Source organism: Diplotaxodon limnothrissa, linkage group LG17, assembly GCF_057381915.1.
Source record: "Diplotaxodon limnothrissa isolate DT_005_m linkage group LG17, D_limnothrissa_male_GT1.1, whole genome shotgun sequence".
Classification (NCBI taxonomy): Eukaryota; Metazoa; Chordata; class Actinopteri; order Cichliformes; family Cichlidae; genus Diplotaxodon; species Diplotaxodon limnothrissa.
In genome coordinates this window covers 32,153,721-32,179,309 of record NC_140612.1, presented here as the reverse complement: position 1 = coordinate 32,179,309, position 25,589 = coordinate 32,153,721, and the positions used below count along the sequence as shown (strand labels likewise).

At 38.9% G+C, this 25,589-nt stretch overlaps 1 protein-coding gene across 1 annotated transcript in view; it reads right to left on the bottom strand.

Annotated features, from left to right (window-relative positions):
- The window catches only part of adipor2 (adiponectin receptor 2), a 29,884-nt gene extending 8,191 nt beyond the window's left edge, over nucleotides 1-21,693 (bottom strand). The window contains exons 1-2 of the mRNA XM_085376722.1: nucleotides 21,580-21,693; nucleotides 6,436-6,786 (exon numbers count right to left, since the gene is read on the bottom strand). Coding sequence (XP_085232848.1) covers nucleotides 6,436-6,522 — 87 coding nt within the window. The 5' untranslated portion in view covers nucleotides 6,523-6,786; nucleotides 21,580-21,693. The remainder of the gene's footprint in view (nucleotides 1-6,435; nucleotides 6,787-21,579) is intronic.
- Between the last annotated feature and the right edge of the window lie 3,896 nt (nucleotides 21,694-25,589).

Here is a 25,589-nt window from a genome sequence, read left to right as displayed (position 1 = left end):
GGGTTTAATATGGGTATTCTGTAGCTGGTAGTTAGCAGCTTTCGTCTTTCTCTGCCACGTAAAAGCTGATGAAAGAGGCTGATTGCAAAGAGGAAGCTATGGGTGTCTGCGCATATTCTCAGGAAGAAAAATACAGAGAAACTGAAAATGACCGACTGCCAGTGATGCAGGCACAGAAACTTTTTTTTGCTTTTCTTGTGAAACATCAGTTCATTTGAAATCAGCCACAGTGCTGAGGTTTAGCAGCAGGCGACGCAAATAGCCGAGCTGCCAGCTGCTCAGCTGAAGCTGCTGTAATCAGACCTAAAAACTGAGAGGACAGGAGGAGGTCTGTCACAGCGAAGCAGGACAATTTTCCTGGAACTCTGGGCTACCCCTCACACACTTGTGCTTACATTCAGAGATAAACACGCCTGTGAAAAAGCCTGAACATGTGACTCAGCTGCATGGTTGTCAACAAGGTATTATGGCAGAGGTTACAGAGTCAGATTTCGCTCTGTATAGGAGAGAGGGCATGTCTACTGATATGATCCCATCTATCCAAAAACCATTCATTCTTATCTCGGTGAGGTCACCATGCACCAGCTCATCGTGTATGAGTAACAACGCAGTCCGGAGGTCAGCGAGGCCCAGATCGTTGCTCGTCTGGCACAGTCACGTGTATTTTGTGTAAACGTGTCACAGTTGGTGTCATGTATAAGCTGAACACTTCTCCTCTCCATTTTTTGGGGGGTGGAAAACAAATTCCCGAAGGACAGTTGGGAGCCTCTTCCCAAACACTGAATTAAAAAGAATTGATAGCATGTTCAACTTGCAGCCCAAAGCTGAAACGGACTTATTCATATGGCTCATTCTTCCTGCCCAACAGTCCAAAACTCAAAGATTAGCCGGAAACAGCAAACACAGTGTTCACATTTGCAAAGCTAAGCCTGGTACATGTGTTTACTGAAAATAGAAATACCACAAATATACATTTTTTTAAATTTTTTTTTTTATCTCATATTGTAGCAAAATGCATCTGTGTCTGACACACAAGGTAAATAACCTTATCAGTGCAGTGCAGGCACGCTGACTTTCACCAGCTTTGTTAAGTGATGGGATGTTTTAATGCCTTAAGTCAGTGGTTCCCAAACTTTTTTTGCTAGGCCCCCCTTTGTTTTATAAGAAAAATGTTCGCGCCCCACCCCCCTTCTGATGCGTGCATGCAAACACATCCTCCAGCCACACACACCCATATTTTGCTCCATTGCGGTTTCTTTCACACCTCAAACATTTAGTAAACAATTAAGCAAATACAAGTAATCTGCAATAAATTACAGGTAGTAATAAAATACTCTACTAACTCTTTTACGCTACGTCCGCACCTACACGGGCATTTTTGAAAACGCAGCTGTTTCGTCCACACGTAAACGGCGTTTTGAATCACCGAAAACTGAGATTTTTTAAAACTCCTTTTTTCCGTTTACGCGTGGACGAGGAATACAAAGTTGGTCACGCAACGTCAAAGGTATGTGCCTTTTTTCACGTCATGCTGTGCGCCACGTTATTGTTTACATGAGATGAATTGCAGAATGGCAGATAGTCAGATTAACAGTATTTTGTCTCTACCTTCAGTTTTTAAATGCTTGCAGATACACACGCAGTTACTGTCCCTCCATTTAGAAAGGCAGAGGCGTCACAGTGTGATTATTTTACTGTAGTTGTTTTTTTCCTGTGTAATAATATTCAACATTGCTATCAATACATTTTTCAAAAAATGCCTCTCTGTGCAAAATGGGTTTGACAACATAAACAGCTGTGGGATACTGTTTGTCGTGACTTGGAGAGCCCAGCGCTGCTCCCGACACAGGGAAAATCAATTATGCAGGCGAGACCTACCTTGGCACTTGTGCAGGTGAAACCAAAGGGAAGATATGCTTCACCATATTTTCTAGTCTTTGGCTTAGAATGAAGTTGGTTTGGCGAGCCCCACACTTTGGGAAGTTCTGCCTTAAGCCATTTTAATTATTCTTTTTTTTAACGTGGCAGTAGTTTAAGAGTGAAATAAAAAGGTTATATATTCTGTTGTGATTTCAATTTATCAGTCTGTTATAATATGGCATGATTAAAGTGGGAGTGGTTGTTCATTTTGGATGTGTTACATTTTTTAAAGACTAAACAAAGAGATGAAGGGATTGCACAGTTATTTATTGCAAGAACGTTTGTGAAAATGAATCAAAATGTGCTGTATCTGGGATCTCTTAAGATACTGAATAAAACCTAAAAAAAGAAAGAAAGAAAAATGAATGTCAGAGCATGACAGCAGAAAGACTCGCAACACTTTTCCTCTGAGCATGAGCTAAAAAGTTGGTCTTGGATGATATATAGACACAAGAAGAGGAAATCCCTCAAGGTATCGGTCTGCTCAAGATTAAATGAGGCACTTTTTCTCAAAAGTCCCAAAACAGCAATATTGCCCAATGCCTCACACACACACACACACACACACAAAAAGAAACATATATCCAGCTCCCCTCAGGCTCATTAACTACCCTATATGTATACCTGGCTAATGACTTTCTCCTGACTAATGATGGCACACATGCACTTACACACACCTACATACACATACTGTGTTTGTAATGAATGATTAGCTTCTCTAGCTTGGTCAGGGGTGAGCAAAAGAGGTTCAACATCCTCCAGTGAACTTTAAACTACATGGTCCAACTCTGAGGACCAATGACACAAGAGTTGGAACTTGAACTGGTGTTGGAGGGAAGTGCTCACACTTATACACGCTAACCCTTGCACAGCACAACAGACATGTGACTCACACATGTACAGCTGCTCTCTTGGGGCAGTAAGGGTAAACACACACACACACACACACACACACACACACACACACAAAAAGAAACATATATCCAGCTCCCCTCAGGCTCATTAACTACCCTATATGTATACCTGGCTAATGACTTTCTCCTGACTAATGATGGCGCACATGCACTTACACACACCTACATACACATACTGTGTTTGTAATGAATGATTAGCTTCTCTAGCTTGGTCAGGGGTGAGCAAAAGAGGTTCAACATCCTCCAGTGAACTTTAAACTACATGGTCCAACTCTGAGGACCAATGACACAAGAGTTGGAACTTGAACTGGTGTTGGAGGGAAGTGCTCACACTTATACACGCTAACCCTTGCACAGCACAACAGACATGTGACTCACACATGTACAGCTGCTCTCTTGGGGCAGTAAGGGTAAACACACACACACACACACACACACGACAAACTGTTTGTGCAAATGAACGCAAGTAGGCATGAATTTGCAAGTCCAGCAACAAAGTCCTAGATTTTTATCAAGCTGTTCACAGTTAAAGACCTTGAAGCAAGTTTTTTTCCTTCCTTGCTTCACTGGATAAAGAATGGAAGCTCTGAAAGCCTTACCAAGCTGGGAGATTTTTAAAAGCAGGGGATTTTATTTGCCTTCTTGCTGATATTTTCACAAACAATGCTGGTGGGTTACTTCAAAATAGAAAACCCTCACTGGCCACTTTGTTCAAATACTCAATCAGCCAATCAAATGGCAGCAACTTAAGGCATTTAGGGAAACATTTAGGGAAACTTCGAAATTACATTGTTGGCATTTCAGAAACTGCTGATCAACTGGGATTTATTATCTCTAAGCTTTACAGAAATGGTCTAAAATAGATAAAAACATCCAGTGAACTGAAGTTTCTGTGACAAAATGCCTTATTGATGTCAGAGGTCAGAGAAAAATGGCTACAACCAAAGTATGCAGAAGAAAAGATTCACATCATGGATGTGCAGCCACTGTGACGCTTTCGTGTCAACATGGACCAAAATCTCTGAGCAATGTTTCCAGCATCTGGTTGAATCTGTGTAACAAAGAGTTAAAGTGGATCTGAAGGAAAAAGGAGGCCCAACCTGGCACCGGCAAGGTATAACCAATATACTAACTGGTGACTGTAAGTGCTAATTTGTTCCCCACAATGTTTGAGGGTTTAATGAATAATGACTAAGAAGGATGCTAGAATTACTTAATGACTGTGATTGTGGATGACAGGTACAAGAAAAGGAAGTAAAAAGTGATGTTACATTAACCTGAGATGGATAAAAGTTTAATAAAAAAAAAATTAAAAAAAACACCCTGACGAAGTGAGCTGTGTCTCATTCAGCGCTGTGTGTACTACATGTGTTATGAGAGTTTGTCATTATTTGTTATCTTAGGATAAACAGCTTTTTTTTTTTTAAAAACAAACAAAAAAAACAAAACAGAGGACATAATGTTGACTGAGTTTATTGGGTTCTGCGGATATTTTTGTTCCTATGTGGGATATTTTCTTATTCCTACTCAAATTATTTTCCATTATCTCCATTATGAAAAACTTTAAACTGGACTGGACTCATGTAACAGATATTACCACCTTAAATTCTTCAACATCTTAATTACTTTCAGTAAATTAAATGACCTGTAAAAAGACCCATAATTTGACTTTAATGATGTTGTGTTTTTAGCCTTTACAGGCATCTTTCATGACAATCTCTAACTTTTATGCTATTTCTAAAACAGTTATGAGCACCAAATTCCCTATAACACATAGTTCATGCAAAGATAGCAGGCTGATGACTTTGGGATGTGAAACTATTGTTTCAAAATTCGGCTCTGCAACAGAGGGGTGTGACCAGGAAAGCACTCAAATGCCAGAATCCCACAGGGACAAGTTCAAAACTATCAGAAAAACAGACACGTGTACATTTTTCTGAACAGGAGATCATCTCCCTACCATAAAATCAAATGTAAATCAAACATATGAAATATATAGGTCACACTGACAAAGAAAAAAAAAAAGTTCCAGTTTCACGGAAAACAGGAAGTGTAATACCACCCCCAAAACCAAACCGCACAAGCACAAACAACACATCTGAGAGAAGCTAACACCTGAGCAAAACACTTAAAAATTCAAATGTGGCCTGTGGGGTGTTAACACAGCGTGTCCCTGCTGACTGGGGCAGGGAGCCCCGATGCTGTCTCAGGTGTCTGTGTTCTGTTACAGCGGGTAAAAAGGCCAAACACAAGCAGACACACAAATACTATTGTGTTTCAGCTCAGTGTCCCACTGCTGATCGTCTTTCACAGCGAACAATAGAACAGCAGCTCCGACTGTATACACACACACGTTCAGTCTGAAAAAGGACAAATGGTGCCTCTGAGGGTGAGTGTCTGGCACATTTGTGTGATAGGTTACCTTCATATGGTGCTAAACACACTGATTTTTGGTAACATTTGCTTTCCTTCCACGAAGACAACTCTATATAGTACTAACAGGCTTATTTCAGGAGCTGTGAGTTTTGGCCTTATTCACTATCCACATTGCTTGAGATTTTAGAGAGGAACCAAAAGTGAACATCAGGCAGTCCCTGAGGCAACCTCATCAAAATGCACTGCTAATTACTACACCCCAGAATGACTCATCATTGAGTCTGAGCAGCCTAGAAGGTGGTGAGGGTGTCAATAATAAGTTGAGGTTGGAAAAGCTGAGGAGGAGGTTCGTGATGAAAACGTGCAAAATTTAATTCTCCAGCAACTCTTTCTAAGCTGCTCAGGTATAGCAGCAGACTGCATTTGAAGTTTTATACGCACAGCTTTGTCAAACTGCTAATGGCATAGATTGTGCTTTTTGTACTGGATATGCTTTATGTAAAATACTTCACAACTTTTCTGTCTCCAGGAAACTTCCCACTGAGAAGAGTGTTAATGTGTTACTTCAACTCATGTTTTATGTACTGTGCTTTATTTGTTTTATTTTTAATGGTTTAATGTTAAATGATTAAAGGATAATTCCCTAACAAAAGCTCACTCGCAGAACTAACAACAAAGTAGGTCCAAAATGTTCCTAAACAGTTATTGGCATTTCTAACTTTATAATGCTCATTAATAAAGAAAAGCCTCGCAGCCTTTTTATGTTAAATTAAATATGCCGTTCAATAAACTCCAAAGGACACAAACTGAGGCCAGACTATGACCAAGTGATTAACCCTCAGTGCCAATTACTGTTTTTAATCGATGTGTGTGGTGTGTGTGCTTCAAATCTACTTTGTATTTATGTACACAAGAGCCCCCAGCGAGTTTGCACTTTGCTAATAAACTGATATAAAATATAAAAGAAAATTGACATTCATTTCTTTAATTAAACTTAAAAAAAATCCTCCAGCTCATGTTTTTTTATTTTATTATTAGGTCAACAGACTGGTCAGCATCAGTTACACTATATTATACTTTCCTGTTAACAACACCTGTTTATTTATGAACTTGAGGGTGTGTGTTTTGGTGGGATACTTTTACAGTGTAACCAGCTGACCCACATCACGCCTCACTGCTCTGAACCAACCACAGCAAATTGTGTGTGTGTGCGTGTGATACTTACCCCACTGTGCGAGGGGCACTCTGCGGTGCTGAGGTGACTGGTTGAAGAACCTGAGGTGGGCAAGTCTGCTTTCTCCCGTGGACTCATGGGACCTGTAGGCGTAGACTCTGTGGTGTGTTGTGCTATGAGATTTGAAGTTCTATGTCGCAACACAAATGTTGGGCCCTCGGCCCCACTCTTCTCTCCTCCGTCCAGCTTGAAGTGCTGGACTGGCCTCCAACGAAGACTGAGGTGAACTCAGCGGGCAGCGGACAGACTCGCAGATGTTGATGAAATCTGGTTGGTGAGATGGGTGACCAACCAGGAATCCACTGAGAAGGCGGGCAGGACTGCCACTTGACTTGAAGGAGACTACATTTTTTGAGGAAGACAAAGAAACAAACAGGAAAAACCAAAGTTATTTGTTTATTCTCAAATTTAAATACATAGTCATAACATGTGATCAAAACAAATCTACTTCACAACTGTTAAAATGTCCAGGATCTTTCAAAAGAAACAATTTTTTTCTAAGTGGGGTTTCATTTATTCAAACATAAAATACATTTTGGTGTATTAGAAGGCCAGAAATAACAGCAAAATATATGAACTTGTGCTACAAAGAGTACCACAGATTCTTTGGCAAACTAAATCTGGACCAATGATTATGTGACAAACTCCAAAGGACCATTTTAAGCAGAAAAAACCCTGAAACCACAAGTTTATAACATTAACCTAATACAATCATTCACAATAACAGTCTCCAAGTAACTGAAAAACAGAATGCAATAAGAAACAAAATATATATTATAAAATACAGTGGGGCAAAAAAGTATTTAGTCAGCCACCGATTGTGCAAGTTCCCCCACTTAAAATGATGACAGAGGTCAGTAATTTGCACCAGAGGTACACTTCAACTGTGAGAGACAGAATGTGAAAAAAAAATCCATGAATTCACATGGTAGGATTTGTAAAGAATTTATTCGTAAATCAGGGTGGAAAATAAGTATTTGGTCAATAACAAAAATACAACTCAATACTTTGTAACATAGCCTTTGTTCGCAATAACAGAAGTCAAACGTTTACTATAGGTCTTTACCAGGTTTGCACACACAGTAGCTGGTATTTTGGCCCATTCCTCCATGCAGATCTTCTCGAGAGCAGTGATGTTTTGGGGCTGTCGCCGAGCAACACGGACTTTCAACTCCCGCCACAGATTTTCTATGGGGTTGAGGTCTGGAGACTGGCTAGGCCACTCCAGGACTTTCAAATGCTTCTTACTGAGCCACTCCTTTGTTGCCCGGGCGGTGTGTTTTGGATCATTGTCATGTTGGAAGACCCAGCCTCGTTTCATCTTCAAAGTTCTCACTGATGGAAGGAGGTTTTGGCTCAAAATCTCACGATACATGGCCCCATTCATTCTGTCCTTAACACGGATCAGTCGTCCTGTCCCCTTGGCAGAAAAACAGCCCCATAGCATGATGTTTCCACCCCCATGCTTCACAGTAGGTATGGTGTTCTTGGGATGCAACTCAGTATTCTTCTTCCTCCAAACACAACGAGTTGAGTTTATACCAAAAAGTTCTACTTTGGTTTCATCTGACCACATGACATTCTCCCAATGCTCTGCTGTATCATCCATGTGCTCTCTGGCAAACTTCAGACGGGCCTGGACATGCACTGGCTTCAGCAGCGGAACACGTCTGGCACTGCGGGATTTGATTCCCTGCCGTTGTAGTGTGTTACTGATGGTGACCTTTGTTACTTTGGTCCCAGCTCTCTGCAGGTCATTCACCAGGTCCCCCCGTGTGGTTCTGGGATCTTTGCTCACCGTTCTCATGATCATTTTGACCCCACGGGATGAGATCTTGCGTGGAGCCCCAGATCGAGGGAGATTATCAGTGGTCTTGTATGTCTTCCATTTTCTGATGATTGCTCCCACAGTTGATTTTTTCACACCAAGCTGCTTGCCTATTGTAGATTCACTCTTCCCAGTCTGGTGCAGGTCTACAATACTTTTCCTGGTGTCCTTCGAAAGCTCTTTGGTCTTGGCCATGGCGGAGTTTGGAGTCTGACTGTTTGAGGCTGTGGACAGGTGTCTTTTATACAGATGATGAGTTCAAACAGGTGCCATTCATACAGGTAACGAGTGGGGGACAGAAAAGCTTCTTACAGAAGACGTTACAGGTCTGTGAGAGCCAGAGATTTTCCTTGTTTGAGGTGACCAAATACTTATTTTCCACCCTAATTTACGAATAAATTCTTTACAAATCCTACCATGTGAATTCATGGATTTTTTTTTTCACATTCTGTCTCTCACAGTTGAAGTGTACCTCTGGTGCAAATTACTGACCTCTGTCATCATTTTAAGTGGGGGAACTTGCACAATCGGTGGCTGACTAAATACTTTTTTGCCCCACTGTAAATACATGATCCTGCACACACCCGTAACAGCCAGTGCATTAGTGAGGCTTCGTGTTTGGTTTTTGGCTTGGCCGCCCAGACTAAAAATAAATTCAGTGGCAGCATGGCCTGAAAAGGTCACACGTTTGTGTTCTCCTGACACACAAAGTGTCCTGCAGAAATATCACCACAGCCAAACAGCTACCATTGATTACTGCATTCTCTGTCACTTCAAAAAAAGTTGCTCATGGCATCGAGGCCTTAAACTACTGCACCTACAAACACTCAAAGCCAGCTAGGCGCTGCCAAATTGCTGTCATGTTGAGTTGCTTAGCGACAAGAAGTGTCAAGGACAGAGACAAGTGTTTCACACACACAGGAAAAAGACACGGAGGTTCAGAACTTACAATCAATTTCCTTTATCGTTCACAAAATACGTCACTATTTCTCAGAACAGTTCTTCGTTGGATTTTACAGGCAAATATATCACGTTGTTTAAGTTAGATAAACAGTGTGGGCAGCATGGTTGAACAATTCAATCGCAATGCAAAGAGACATTCATAATGTAGCTAATGAACAAAATTCATAAGGTAGCCTCACAATATCAACAGCAGTACAGCATGCTCATATTTGTATGTTTATACTGTCTGCAGCATGTTTTTAAACATTCACTGAAGCTTTAATGCTCTGTACATAATGAGAAATACACCTACACACACATATCGGCATACTGTTTATTCACTGTGCCTCTCCAGCACACACACATTTGCTCCAGAGAGGCCAAGTTGATGTGAGTACGCCCTCGAGCATTGGACCACTTCATTTAAACCATCTCTCTGTGCTACCAAACAAGCATTAGGGGATTCTGTACACTCAAGGGTAAAAGAGGAACACAAAGCATGTGCGTACAAACACGAACCACTTAACGTACCATTTGTATTAGGGTGATGCAAGTATGTATGTAAAGCAATTGTTACATACTCCCATAAGTGTGGCGGCGAAGGGTAAAAAGAAAGTAAACAAGAAAGGAAAAAACTATCCAAAGCTAAGAACAAAGAAAATCCTTAGAGCCGCAGGAAAAATGCTGAGCGTCAAACCCTGTGACATTGACCAGCACGCTCTATTATACGCAGAGAAGATGATGGCGACTATTTGAGCTGAACTGAGATGACTGGCCAGTGGGCAAGTTCCCAAATCGAAGCACTTCTACATCTAAAGACTGTCCAATCAATCTCTCCCCCTTTCCTTTCAGCTTCTCCCCAATCGACCATTTACGAAAATTACACTCTTTCCCACTCTAGTTGCGCTGTTATTTTCCGTCATGATGAAAAGTTAGATTTCATGGAGGGTCCCTATTAACTAGAAAAAAAAGGGGAATAAAGTATTCTTGAAGGGTATTTTGGCAGCTATAATAGTGGATTCCCAGGACAATAGTCTTGTGGTCTGATTGCTACACAGGCGCAAACAGCTCTCCAGATGATTCAAGTCGCAGACAAGTTTTGTTCTGTGTGGTTGTGACAAAAACAACAATATTATGAGAATAACCACAAAGTTATACATGTAAATAACACCAAAAAATAGATGTGAAAAAGCATTACAGTGTAACAAAATAGAAAATAGGAAGGAAAGGTCTTTAGCCTTATGCTGATCAAATACAATAATTATGAGGAAGTTTTGGTGCGTTTGTTTTTTGAGACTGGGATGTTTACATGATTGTAAGTCAAATATATTGTGATTTATGCTCAGAAAGTCTTTAATCTTTCCCCTGGTTAGTCAAATAACTTAAACAACTAGTAAATTACCCCTGACAAACACCACACATGCTATTAAAACAACTCGAAGTAAACATTATAAAACGTGTCACGATATATGTCAGGTCAGAAACAAGCTGACTGGCTATATTGCACAAACTAATGTGAATTAAAATCACCGAGAATGATAAATATGAACTTGACCTTGACCACAGTTTGGGTGAAGTCCCACATTCCCATTAGGTGATCATTGTGTCCAAGTTCCACTGAAATCTGACAAATACTCTGGGAGGAGTAGAGATTCTTATGACCTGTGGACAGACAGACGATGGACGTCTGGCCACGGCATGAGCTCATCGGTCCCTTCAGCCAGATGAGCTAATAGAAACAAAACTGAGATGTGCAAACCCACTCCAGAAACTAACTGAAACTGGAAAAAATAAAAAAATAAAAAAAATCATAAAATGAAATAAAAACCAAAAAGAAAAATAAGAGGAAGGAGGAAGAAGAAGAAGAAGAAGAAGAAGAAACAACAGAAAGCTTCAACTCTGTAAAGCAAAACAATAAATTTGCAGGTTTGAGAACAGACTCACTAAAAAGCTTTACAAAGTTGAGTCTTTTCACTTGTCTGTGTCCAGCTGCCTGGGAAGTCAAAGTCAAAACACAATGATTGGCACTACTTAAAGGGAAAGACACAAGCGCCACAGTTCTGACCCCATACTGAGATAAAAAGGCACGCTATCAGGGAACATGAGATAAAAAGAGAGAAAAAAAATTATCATTTTTAGACACCAAACCAAATGGGGCTTCCCAGGGTCTGAGCCAAAGCCCAAAGAGGTTTCATTTCTGAGAGACCAGCTGACACACAATGTCTGTCGACAGGATGTGAAATGACTCACCATCAAGATGCTTCATGCTGGGTAAATCTATGATCACAATTTTCTTGGCTCATAAAAGGCTTGTGAATGTCATGTACACGCTTATTGTTCCCTATTAACGTCCTGCTGTGACGTCCAATAATTTTCCACACTCATCACCTATGAAACAAACCAATAACACAGACAACTTTACCATCTGCTCTGTTCTTCTGCTAATTATAGCCACTCACTAAATGCCATCTACCTGACCCTGAGTGGTACTCGGGGAGAGACAGAGGGCTGGACAAAAAGGAGCCAGGTGGATGACCCGCTGGAACTAACTGGAATTAACTGACGCTCCCACTCAAAATCTCTCCTGGAGAGCCCCTGAGTAATGCTTCCCTTTACTGAAAATAAACTCCTCTAGTGCTTTTCAACTATGTCCTAAAAAGAATTGAAAAAAAATACAACAGCGCAAGCAATCCAGAATGCATGCTGTCAGCAATATTTTAAAATAGAAAGCAATCCATATTTTGAAATATTGGGTGCACCTCCTTTCATGTGCATGAGCTTAACCTTTATTGAAATTTTCTGGGGGACTGTTTAGTTTTCATTTTAGGAAGTTGCACAGTATTTTGCACCATATATGGAAAGAAAAACAAACAAACAAAAAAACCCCACCTCACTAAACCTTAATATCAGTTTAAAAAAAAAAATCACTAAAAATGTATTGATATCACAACAACCTTGAGGTCACATTATTACACATTACTTTAATGATGGACACTATTGAGCTTTTAACATTGATGCTATTGATCCGACTCAAAGGTCAATATCCACAGTACAATGAGTGCATGTATCCACTTCATGCAGGCTGTGATAGCATGCTATGAGCACGCATGTTTAAAGATTACATTACTGATGTCACTCAGCTCCGGTCTTCAGTTTGAAAGAATGAAAACAAGTTTAAAAGTGCTTACCAGCCTTGAAAATGAAAGAAAACAAGTTGCGGTGAAAGGACGAGGTGCACATATTTTTGTTAAAACCACTACATCGAAGATGGGAAAAAAAACAAAACAAAAAAAAAAAAAAACCTCCACAGCTCTGACTTACTGCTTAAGAGTGTTTATTTTTAGTATATCATCACCGAGCACATCTTATCTGCACCGCCTCCCGCTGCATGTTCTGTCTGATGTACTAAATCCAAAGGCACCAATTTAAAATCACTTTACAAAACAGCAGACAGAAGGCTGGTTGGTTTGCTTTTATCCAGAAGTAAAGTGTTCAGATTGTCACACAGAGTTCACTGTGCCATCCAAATCAGTATCTCTTGCTTCACATTGTGCAGTTTTCCAAGTCATTGCATTCGCTCACTAAACCCTCAAAATCAAAGGCACATGGACGACAAACACATATTTACTCTTCTCCATCTTATAGATAATATTTTAGAACAATAGCTGGATATTTTTGGCAATAAATATAAAGACTGATAAGACGTGTGTGTCAGGGGTATGAAGCCACAAGCAGTAGTCCGTCAGGAGTATAGAAGAGGCTTCAAAAACCCAAGAAATCAATCCAGGACACTAACAGCAAACTCGGATAAAAGTGGGGAAAGAAAGCCACCGAGGAAAGAAAGACAATAAGAACAACTGAAGGCTGAGCGGAAACATCAATGCGGATTGATTTGCTCTCGATTTCTTTATTCCTCCTGAAGGAAAACTAGGAGTGGTGAACATCTGGCAGCTGCAGAAAGTGGAAGTATAGCGGGGGGAAAAAGCCAAAAAGCAGAATTACCCATTTCTGCTTCTTAAAACGTGCACTGACAACGATTTTAGGTCGACAGGACGATCGCTCATGATGGCTGTGACCATTTTTGCTCTAAAGCACAGCTGCCACAATTATCATATGTAAAAATAAAGCTGGAAAATATTATAAAAATAATATCTCATCATGATAAATAGATACAAAACAGATCAAATGGCTCATGCTTAAAATTTCTGTTTTTTACTCCTATTTGGAGCTGTGCTGTTAAATTTCATTTAAACACATGAATCCAAATAGTTCTACTGAGGTTATATTAACCATGTCTTATATTTCCATCACGGAAAGATAGTTTCACAATAATGACCGTTATCATTTTATTGCCAAGCAATATGTACAAATGACCTGTAATAGAGGACATAGGTGTGGTGGGTGCCTTAATGTCTCTCCAGATAGCCGAGGGGAAAAAAATGTGAGGACCTACATTATAGGTGAAAGCAGTGGACAGAAGCAGGTGAAAACCTCACTTCTGCAAAATAAAGCAGACAGAGAGAATAGAGAGATGCAAGAAATAAATGTGAGTGAAGGGCAGAAAGTATGACTCATTAAACTCATCCTTTGCAGCATCATCTGCTTGGCAGACAGGCAACTATGCCTGTGGACTGCATCAGTGTGTGGGTGTTTGTGTAATGACACACAGTTGTAGGTCATAGACTAGTGCAAATTAAACAGAGTTTGCTTTACTTTGATTTAGTGAAAAGCAAATGTAGGACAAAGGTCAGCATAGTACAAGTAGTGTTGCTCTTCCTGCTGCAGAAATAAAACAAAAAACAAAACTGTGTTCAAACATAGAGACGGATAACCGTTTCAAATTCCAGAGAGAGACCAGGAAAAGATGTCTTTTTTCCTGCTCCCCCTTTGGTGCAAAAATGTTCTCTTGTATTGACTGATTATGAGTTTATATATTATTATTGGTTCTGTTATTATTAAAATAATTTACAGATTCAACATTTGTGTGTCTGCGGTACTCTTGTGTTACTGGTACTTAGTAGTGCTTTACCTTGCAAATTTTGGGGGAGATAATACATATTCACTTAAGATGCTGTAAAAAAAAAAATAAAAAAAAAAATAAATAAAAATAAATGTAACCAACTAAACTCTAAAAATCATGATAAACCAATATCTAACCACTGCCTGGGTTGGGTGTCAGTGGGTAACATACTGTAGGACGGAGGATAATAGCAGCAAAAGGTAAGCAGTCTAAAGGTTTTTCTACCAGTTGACATGACTGAAGAGCTCTAATGCATGACGCATCCTCCATTGGCCTCCTTCACTTTGGCTACGTTCACACTACAGGTCTTAATGCTCAATTCTGATTTTTTGATCAAATCTGATTTTTTTTGTCTGCTTGTTCACACTACAAATAAAATGTAACAGCAAACACGCTCTAGTGTGAACCCTCAAAGCGGCCTGTATGCACAAAAAAAAGACGTCACACACAACGCGCTCTGTTTAGACCCAGACCAAACAATGTTTGACTGACGGCCCTTAATATAAAGACTTGTTTCGGACTTTACGTTTCCCAATTTTGCTTTAAGTTATAAAGTTATTTTGTTATTTACATATGGCCTAATAATTATCCTTATTGCTTTTTTAGAGAGGAGCAGTGCTTCAAAGAATAGTTGCAGATTTCTGTCAGAATCTGCAGATTATACAGTACAAATAAAATGTTCACGTTTCTCCAATGCTGTCTTCCCAAAAGTTTCACTAACATCTACGCTGGATGGCCAGGAAGCGTTCGCGATGCATTCTCAGGCGCTTCTCCGGCGCTGATAATTGGCGTCTGTCTTGTGTCAGTGATGTAAAAGACGGATTTAATGCGACATGACCATTCAAACAGCAGTCGCTTTCTAAAACATCATACGAAAGTGACCCAGATCGGATTTGAAAATATCGGATTTGTGCCAGTCACACTGTCAGACCATGATCGGATTGGGTCGCATAGGGTCAAAAAAGTCAGATTTGATGCGCTTTCGCCTGCAGTGTGAACGTAGCCTTTGTCACCGTGGTACAGCAGCTGTTGTGAATCTTTTATTGCACCTACTGTAACATAAGGTGTTTTCATCAAATCGATTAATATTATTTTACTTGTGTGTGTCTCTTGTATGTGACTCACAGTGAAACTGAGAGGAAAAGGAGGAACCAGCTTGACTGGGAGGGACAGCAATACAATGGCTTGCAAAAACTAGAGCAAATAATTGTGGTAAATATATATATATTTTTTAACTTGGCAATCTTTAAGTCAAGCCTATGTCGAACATATTTTTGCACTGTTTTTCCTATTTACTATTCTTTTTCCTTCTAAGTTGAGATGGGATAATGTCTGAAGTCTGATTCTCAGAGTGTTCTGTAAAAGAAGACACTCAAACCTAGTTTAATGGTGTTGTATTGCAACCGGAAAACTTTAATAACTGCGTCCCTGCTTTATCTCTACAGGTACTGACTGTTAAGTTGTTAATGTTGTCAGAAGGAAGTACATGTTAAAGGAACAAAAGTCAAGCTGCTCGAGTCACTTTTTAGTCACCTTCTGGACTGCTACTTAATCAACATAACGCATTTTTTAACCAAAGCAATAACACACATTTAGCATGACACAGGCCCAAAGCAGGGATCATCGAAGTAAAATAATCTACCCAATGTTGCTTAATATCCAGCCTGGGCATGACAATCAATTTTTTCATGACCAAACAGGTTGCACAAGTTTGTCTGTCTTATGTCAAGCAGAACAGGTTTACACAGATCTGAATTTTCTCCCTTCTTGTAAATATACACATAATATAGAAGTTTTAACACAAAATAAAGGTGAAACAAATAAGTCCACTTATTGAGCATCTAAACTTGCTAAGTCTATATCAAAGTACATTAGCAGACTTTCTTAATGTAAAAATAGCCAATGAACAGAAAGTAGGTCGCAGTATGTTTACATAAGGACTGTTATTTAATACCGCCATTTAGATCTTCTATGTCAGCTTTTTTTATAAACAAAAAACAAAAAACCAACTGATTTAAATGGAGATTAAAACAGACACTGGCCTCTGATATGTGTAAGCTCTTTTTAAATTGACATAAATTTAAGAGCCACAAACTTGTTGCATAAGATAAAAACTGCGCAACAACACACTTTGTTCAGTGACATTTCAACAACGTCATAAACTTTACTACAGACCTGCTGTCATGTTTTGTCAGATTTTGGCTATCTCCTTTCACTATGCATATATTAGTACCAGTCAAAACAAACAAAAACAAAAAAATCTTTGCCTCGGAAAGGCAGGGAATTGTGAGATAACAGTGAATGCAGTTAGGTTTATGTGGGAGTATTTTAATTAGTGCAGGAATTTTCCATTGTTGGTGAAGACTCTTGTCTCATTAAACTGTCAATATCTTAAGCCCCTGACCTTGTTTATGCAGACACTGAGAAAAATGGTTTTGACGTCAATACCTTACATCTATTTTTTGCTTTCTGTGCACCTTTGGTTCTGTTCCTACAAAGCAATTATTCGTGTGCATTTATCAGCTATGTTTGAGAAAGTTAAACTTAGGTAAGGTCCTACGCAGTTTTACGCTGTCCTCAAAACTGCATTTACCTAATTGTGCTTTATAACATGTGCATGTTCCTACACGCATCGAACAAGCCACTCTTTGTATGTGTAGCTGCCTCGTAGTGATTTAAACCTGATGTTTAGAGACCACATGGCTGCCTTTACTGTTCTCGGGGACTATATGGCTCCCCTGAGACATCCTTTAAATTTAACAAACCTATACACACCCTCCTACACTCTTTATCCACACACCTAAAGTTAAGAGATTGGATAGAGTGAATAAGTGTTTGCTTTTACCTACTTGCAGCTTCACACGGGTGGGGTCAGCTTCTGGAGTAAATTAGCACACGTCAGACTACTTGACAGCCAGTTTAGCATGTTTTTCTACATCAAACACAATCCCAGTTTTAGAGCTTTTGTTCTAAAACAGTTGCTGAGCGTGTCTCTACTGGTGACCTGATAAGTCCTGATGAAACAGTGACTTTCTGATGCTGGAGTCTTATGATGGAAAGCTAAACAAAGGCAACCAGTGTGATGTAATCTACACACACACGCACTTTTGTTCTCAGCTTTGCAGCACACACACAGTACAGTTCCCCCCCATGCTTGACAGACATGGTTGTAGGTGAATATGCCGCGCCACAGTTTTTGCTCAAATAGTGACCTCCCCCCAAAAAGATATTGTAAAATGACATTTACTGAGGACAGCATGTACAAAAACATTTTCACTAACCAATAATGCATTGACCTGATTACCAAAGGAGAACCCTGTGGTCAGACCAGTAAACACAGAGTTGTGCTATAAACTGGTGGGTCCAGGCACCAGACGCCATGCTGGTTTTATTGTAATACTCTTAATATCCTTCAAATGATGCAGTCTAAAGGGGAAATCTTCTCTATAGCTGAAGAGCTCATCACCTGTGATTTGTGTGGAAGTAATTCAATACGCTGAAAGGGTTTGGAGCACGTGCTCCAGATGGAGAAAATAACATGAAACAGCCACATGGTTCTGCCTGTTACTTTGAGTCGCAGACTGGTGATGAAGGCTAAAATATCGAACATGATACAGAAAAATCACTTAACAAACTGTCCTTGAAATTACATAAACATCTCAAGGCCCGAAGTAAACAATACTGAGACCACATCCTGAGAAAATTACTAGTGGAGGGAAAATATTAGAAGATGAAGCTTTTAGTCTCTAACTGGAACCAAAGAAAAAAGCCCATAACCCATCAACCACGTGACCACATCAAGGTCACTGTGCTGCTGGCTCTGCTGGAGAAACAGCACAACCAAATGTTTTCAGACACTAGGTGGTAATCTAAAAGTAGGTCAAATGAACAGAAATGAGACCTGAAAATGAAAGAGGGAACCTAAAGCCACTAAACACAAACTTGTTATTCTGTGTCATGTGGAGCAGACTGGATAAAACACAAGTTTACTTTTTGTTTTCTAAGGATTACAGTAAGATATTTTAATGGGGAGTCAAGCAATGAAGTTGACTGATTAGCTCAGGTTATGTTTTTTTGTAATTAAAAATCTTTTTCAGATTCTGCAACACGTGTTCTTTACACAAGGCATGTGCATGAAGATAACTAAAGGTTTTAAAAATAATAGTTAAACAGTTAAAATTACCACTGCTGATTTCTTTCAGACCACTTGCCATCTTATCCAATGAAATGTCAGAAAAACTTGTTTTTTGGGGGGTTTTGTGACTCACAGACAATACCACAAATACAGATATGAGAGACTAGAAGGAGTACACTTTTAGCACTGCTAATCAACTGATTCTTTGCTAATTTACTTTCTGTTGATCTACTAATCAATTAATTGTTTTGGTTATACACAATTGAACTTTACGACTGAAATTAGTTTTACTGCAAATCTAGTGACTCATCTGCTAGTCTTCAAAGTACAAACTCACACACATGCAGACACATTTTAACATAGTTTACACTGTTTAGAGTACAAGCTGGGAGTATTGTGTGTCTCTCCAGGCCTATTTAGGCAACAGCATTTGAACAAACCATTTTAAACAAAGGCCTGAGTTTTTTTGTTTTGTTTGGCACACAACAACACAAACAGAGACAAACACACACACACCCCTGTTGTGCATGAAAAAGAAAAAAAGGACTAAAGAGAAGGGAAATATAAGAGAAAGAGAGAGCAGCTACTCTGTGTTATGATCAATCAACTTAGCAATGACAGATCTCTACTATTCTTAGAAGCTATGTTTAGCTGCTCTCCTGCCTGGCACGCTGTCAAAGGCTGACTTCATTATACATTAAGTTCTCCAGAGAGTTGAACTTCCTGGAGAAATATGACGTATTGCTCAATAACCATGTCTAGCTGGTGTGGTACAAACATAACCTACGCAACAGATTCAGTTTTTCTATAACAACAAATCAATATCCTCCAACAAGAAATTACTACAAAAACTTATGGCGTGGTCCTGTGAGAACCCTGCTCTATGCACAACTTGACTTTTCTACAGGGCATGGACTTTATGTAAAACCCAATGCATGCATCTGCTTTGCATCCTTGTGTGGATTTTCAAATAGAAGACACATACAGGTACTTGAGAATTGAAGTAGGTAGTGTGGGTGTATGTAATTCTGTTTACAGGCAACGGTTTTAAGGTTCTTTCTGGTGCTGTTAAGGTCAACAAAAGCTAAACTTGAACTTGGAAATAATGACAGAGCAAAGTAAGGGCAGGGCCCTACTGGAAAGACAAGAATAAAAGAAATTCAAACATAAAGAAATGCATAAAATATCCAATTTTAAAAAAAAAGATGCTCCATGAAATATCCATAAGCTAATCTCAATTTAGGGCAGAGCTGGAAGTGTTTCTGTGCATATAAAGTTTGGATTCAGGACAAATGTGTTATAAGCTACCCCAGCCAATAAAAAATGTATGAGATGACTTCATGTTTTGTGGCAAACCGAACTGTTAAAATACTGAAATGGGATGGGCATTCATATAATATTCAGCTAAAAGGAAATATTAGGTAGCATAACAATCCAAAGAGTACATACACAAGGGTGGGAAATTAGTGAAAGAACACAACTAAGTGCCCTCATAGGGTGTTCAGCGGAAAAAAAAAAAAAAAAAAGTGTCTTTGTGCTATTTCTACAAGTTTCCAGACAACTTCTAAAGGGATGTCCAGAAGATATTCTTCTATAGAGTGTGTTGTACAAGATGCAAAGTCCAAGATCTCCCACAGGTTTTATTGAGATTGAGATCTCCTGACTTACAGTTTGCTAATCAGGGTCAGCACCAGGACTGATGGATTGAGTGGGCAACAAACTTTAACACGGGGTACTGGTATGCTCAATTTTTTTTTGGAAGTTTTAAGTGAGATCATTCTTTAAAAACAATCTCACAAGCTGATGATGGGCTTTTTTAGTTCCAAAGAGGTATACATAAGGCATCATGGGCCAATGTGCTCCAAAATCAGCATTTACCTCATCTCTGATTGGTGCAAATGCTCTTAACTAATATTAACCCAATAATTAACACAGGCTTGGTTGTTACTACAATAACTTGTAGGCATTCAAGACTATTATTATCAAATATCATAATTTACTTACAGTTGTAAATGTACAGAAAATTTAGCTGAGGAAGTACAGTGACCATTTTGAACCGGCCTTCAGTGTTGTCTCCTGGTGATGAGTGTCATAATGTAACAATCATATTTCCATAAAGTTAAGTATTTTTTAATGAATGTTAGAAGATAAGATGAATCAACTATTCCTCACACATGAAAGAAATGACTATAGCTTTCTGAAAAAAAAAAAGTTACAGGTCACACTGACTTACACAAAATCACCTCTTTTAGGATTGTTAACAGGAGCTCAGCTTACACCTTTTTTAAAAAAAAAATAAAAAAAAATAGGAACACAATTTGTTTATGAAATAACATGAATGTTTTGAGCTAAAGAATCAGAAAAAAAAATATGATGCCATTTCCAGGCAGTTTATCAGATTTAACAAGTCATCAATGACTAACAAAGGAAGAAGGTGGAAAGCACAGTATGCATTTAAGATGAACAAAACTGACTCTACAAAAGACTGTCAAGTGATTAAATGAATTAGCCTAAACAGCAGCTTCCCGCTTCTTTTATTTTAGATGACAAGCTTCGAATACACTGAAGAGCCACTCAGAGTAAACTCACAGTACCCGGAGTCAACACAACACGGGAGCAAGCAAGACAAAGAAACCTAAAACTCTAGCTGCACTACGTTTTTGTTGACAGCGACAATTCGTTTACTTTTACTACAAGACATACACCAAGGGGCGTTTTTATTTGTATAACATTACGTTGACGAAAAAATATTTCTTACGTTTGACACGAGCTGTAATAAGAAGCAGACTGCTGCTCAGCGACAGGCAGCGATGATGGTTTGTTTACACCGAGCTAGCGGGCTGGCTAGTCCGCTAACAAGAGCTGACACCTCCGAAAGAACCCAGATAACTCTTTAAGAAAGCTTCTTTTTCTTTTGACAGCCTCCCAGAGCCACCTATCTACCTCCAAATATGCCAAATATGCTCTCACAAGAATAAAAATGACTTGGAAAAAGAAAGCAAAGCTGTGCTTTCTAGCTGGCTAGCAGACTATGCCGTTGTTTTGACAGCCCAGAATTAGCTGAATAGCAAAGCTGCTAGCTGGCAGGTTACATTCAGGGTGGCGCTAACGTTACGCCAGGAAAGTCCGACAAGAAATAAAACAGCTCTAAACAAGACAGAACAACAACAATAAGAATTAACAGAAACAAATGAGAATTGTAGTACTCACCTGCTCCGGATGACCTGGTCTGTCCGTAGTCTGGCTATAGATACTACAGCTGAGGGAGAGTTGTGGTGGGTACTCTGCTCTGCTCTCTCCACTATAAGCAGCTTCTCACAGTCTCTGGACTAGACTGGACCCAGAAACGACGGGAGGCAGGCATTCACTGAGTGACGCCGCTCGCATGAGCTTGCATTAGCCAATCACATCGCACTTTATGAAAACTCACCAATCAGAGACTATCAGGAACAGAAAGGTACATTCCATAAACGAAGAAGCGTTTTTGTAGTTTTTATTCATAGGCCGAGTTTATAATCGTAAATGATCAAGAATTAAATCACATTATAACCATATTCCGCACTTGAGACGAATATATGTTATAGTTAGATTTATATAATGTGAGCTAGGTATCTGTGCACTACAGTGTTCTTCAATGCCCTAAACCAGCAGTTCATCTTTGCCAAAACTTGTTTGGCAAGCAGCTGCTATGTGGAAATTGAGCAATCACCTGCCAAACCACATTAGCTAAACAATCCAGTGTTCGTGTATTTGGTCTGCAACTAATCATTAATTAAAATATTGATTAAGCTATCAAGTATTTTTGAGACATCATTTTGTTTATTTTATGAAAGTGTCAGTCTCTGATCTAAAACAAGTACTCAGAAGCTGTTTAAAGTCAGAGAGAGTCAATATGACTTAAGGGGAACAGATTTCTTTTTTAAAAAAAAACAAGATAAGGACAAATATATATATAAAGCAGAGATGTGTTTCTGTTAGAGGAGTTAACCTGTGGAATAGTTATGACAGTGATTTAAAAAGGTGTAGTTCATTTTCCTTGTTTAAAAACATGTTTAAAAATAGAGAAATATATAAATCAAGAATGAAAAGAGCAAAAATAATAATACTGAAACTCTTGATGGTTTTGCTTTGATGTAGTTACTTATCTAAGGTGGAAAGTTTTTTTCTTTTCTTTTGTTTGTTTGTTTGTTTTTGCTTTGCTTTGCTTTATTCTTTGCTTCGAGCCCTGTGTACAGGAGCTGCATGCAAAAGATCTTTTATTAAAAGGGTTGGCGTAATAAGCAAATGCTTCAGCCAATACCTTTTGATTAGCCTTGTCTCGTGCTTTCTTGCTTTGTGGTAATCTTTATTCTGTATTCACTGAGATATTTGAATGCTAATCAATAAATCAATAAAAACATGTTTACATGCGAGTTTCTTTGGTTTGCTTTTGCAGATTATAGGACTTAAACAGTGTATTACTGATCACAGTTGCTAACTACAGGCAAATTGTTATGTTGATATACCAATAAACTATTCAGTTATTGGTTGTCTCTTCTGTTACACCAACTCTCTGCATCTCCAGCATCCATGAATCTTCTCTGTGCTCTTTTTCTTTCTTTTTTTGCCTGTAAGCTTCATATTCAACATCCTTTGTCCAGTATATCCACTATCCTCCTCTGCACATCTCCAAACCATCTAAGCCATGCCCCTCTAACTATGCCTCCAAAATGCTCAACCCAAGCTGTTCCTCTGGTATACTCTTTTCTAACCTTGTCCTTCCTGGTCACGTGCGATGAAAATTGAAATTGAACATTGAACTGCTTAAGCAAGTTCACAGTACCATTTCAATTCAGTTTAGTTCAGGTTTATTTAAATTGCGCTGAATCACAACAGCAGTCACCTCAAGGCGCTTTTTACGATTAGGTAAAGACCCCACAACAATCCAACAACCTCCTGAGAGCAAGCACTTCACAAAGCTAGCATTTAACAGGAAAAAACCTAAAGCAGAACCAGGCTCAGAGGTTCTGCTGGAACCACGTGTTTAACAACAGATATTGTCTTACTTTTAAGAAATAGTATTTGGAAGGAGTGACTTGACTCTGAAAACACTAAAATCTTATATCCACTGCTGCGCTGAAACAGATAATCTCTGTGGCAGGCAATGCATGATGACGTTACCTCAGAACTTTGACCTGATTATATCTGTGTTCTTCTGTTGCAATTGGGATATCTTATCACTAAAGTTTTCTCTTCTTTGAATCAGTGCATTGGATTGACTCTATATAGATTACAAAGAGACAGATAAAACAAGGATGCTGCGTGTTACAAAAATAAGTACAGTTAAATAAAAAAAATTTTGAGAAAAGAATTGGATTCATTTGCAAAACAAAGAAGTTGGTAATATTGACAGGATCTCATATAACTTGTAAATTATAATTTTATATATCTTTACCGAGGTTTTAGAACTTTTGCTGTTGATAAAAAATGTTTTCAAGCAAATCAGTTTATCTCAGCGACCATCACAGATTTCATATCTTTTCACAAAGGTTTCTTGTTTACTTTGCGGTGTAACTGATGTTTCTTCAAATGTCAAGGACTTAGAGCGCATGAGTACATAATGTGATTTTAACCTTGTGTACTGATACCAAAACTGATAATTTTTCTCTTTTTAAAAGCACATGACAAAGTGTGCTCAGTTTCTCTGCTGGGAAATACAGCAGACAAACTACACAATGGAATTAGTTTTCAGCGTCGCACTTTAAATGTTTACGTGCAAAAATAAAGCTTGGGAACTGACATTTTTCTTCCAAATGCTTGATTAGGAAATGATCTAAACATTTGCTTATAAAACACCTTTCCAGCTCCACAGCTCTCTAATGAACTCACAGTCGTGTGGTCATGCAGGTTTGCATAACCTTGATTACTGATTTAAAGCTTTTTTTTTTGTTGCTCTGTGTTATTTTGGAGTTTGTGGCCATTTGAATGATCTGTTGGTTCTGTAACAAGTGGAGAAACACAGAAGACTTGCCTGCTTTATTAAAGTCAGGAAGATGGTTTTATTTGGCTAAATAATGAAATCATAATGATTAAATGTTTCATGAACATTTGAGCATTTACAAGTCTAATCTGTGCACAGTAAACTTGATTGTGTAAAAGTAGAAAATTAAGAAATGCCGGGGAGAAACTGACTTGATTTCTCTCAAATAAGTCATTGTTTACCTCACATTATAAGTAACTTTCCATTAGTTATCAGTGCAGAATTTAATAGGCGTGCGTTACAGTGTTTCTTCAACTGTTGCTGGGATCCAGGTATCCACAACATGACACAACACACCTGTACACACCTAAACCAGATTCACACCTGTGTTTTCTTCTTTGCTAAGGTAAGTGTCACTCAGAGTCATTTTCTTTTGGATCACACTGCCAACTACGGTTAAAATGGTTAAAAATTATCTTGAAGAGAACAGCATATTAAAATTGCAAATTGGGTGACTGTTAGTGATAGAAAAGTTTATCTGTAATTAAGAATAAACTCATCTCCACAGGTTCAAATAAAGCAATAGAAAGTTTTATTTTAGCAAGCTTCCCCCCCATGGTCACTTGCACGTGTCCTCGCAGGGTTTACAGAAGAATAGAACACCTGATGTAACACCCACCAAACCTGTTAAGGTTACTGCACCTCTCATTCTCTCCTTCACAGGCCAGGGCAAGTTTTAATTACTAACTAACGTAGCTTTCAGTTAAGCAAAGTTGCCAAGCCAGACAAGAAGACTATGCATTGCTAATTGTTTTGTTCCTTAGGTGTAGCTTGCTAGATCTGAATACTGAGTCTGTTTTGGCATAACACTTGAAAAGGCCCTGAATAATTAACAAGACTGGCTTAACTTGATGTTAGTATATTCTCGTGACGCCTGGTTGCTTTATGTTTGGCGTCACTCTTCATTAATAAACATGTTGGTTTCTTACATCTTTCCTCATTGTGCAGTGTTTTTTTTAACCTGAATAGGCATTTTGTGCAATTACAAACCATGCGATAAACGTCAATAAGGATGAAAGAAGTTGTTGCTGTATTGATGTGGGAACTGACCATACATGGTTTTTCCATATCTACAGAAGATTAGATGTTCTGGTTCATTGGGACTCAGTGATCCATTCTGCTGCGGCCAAATCTTACAGAAAGCATATGGTTGAATGAGCTTATGGATAAGTGTCTGAGCATCTTTGGTTAACTTGGTCTT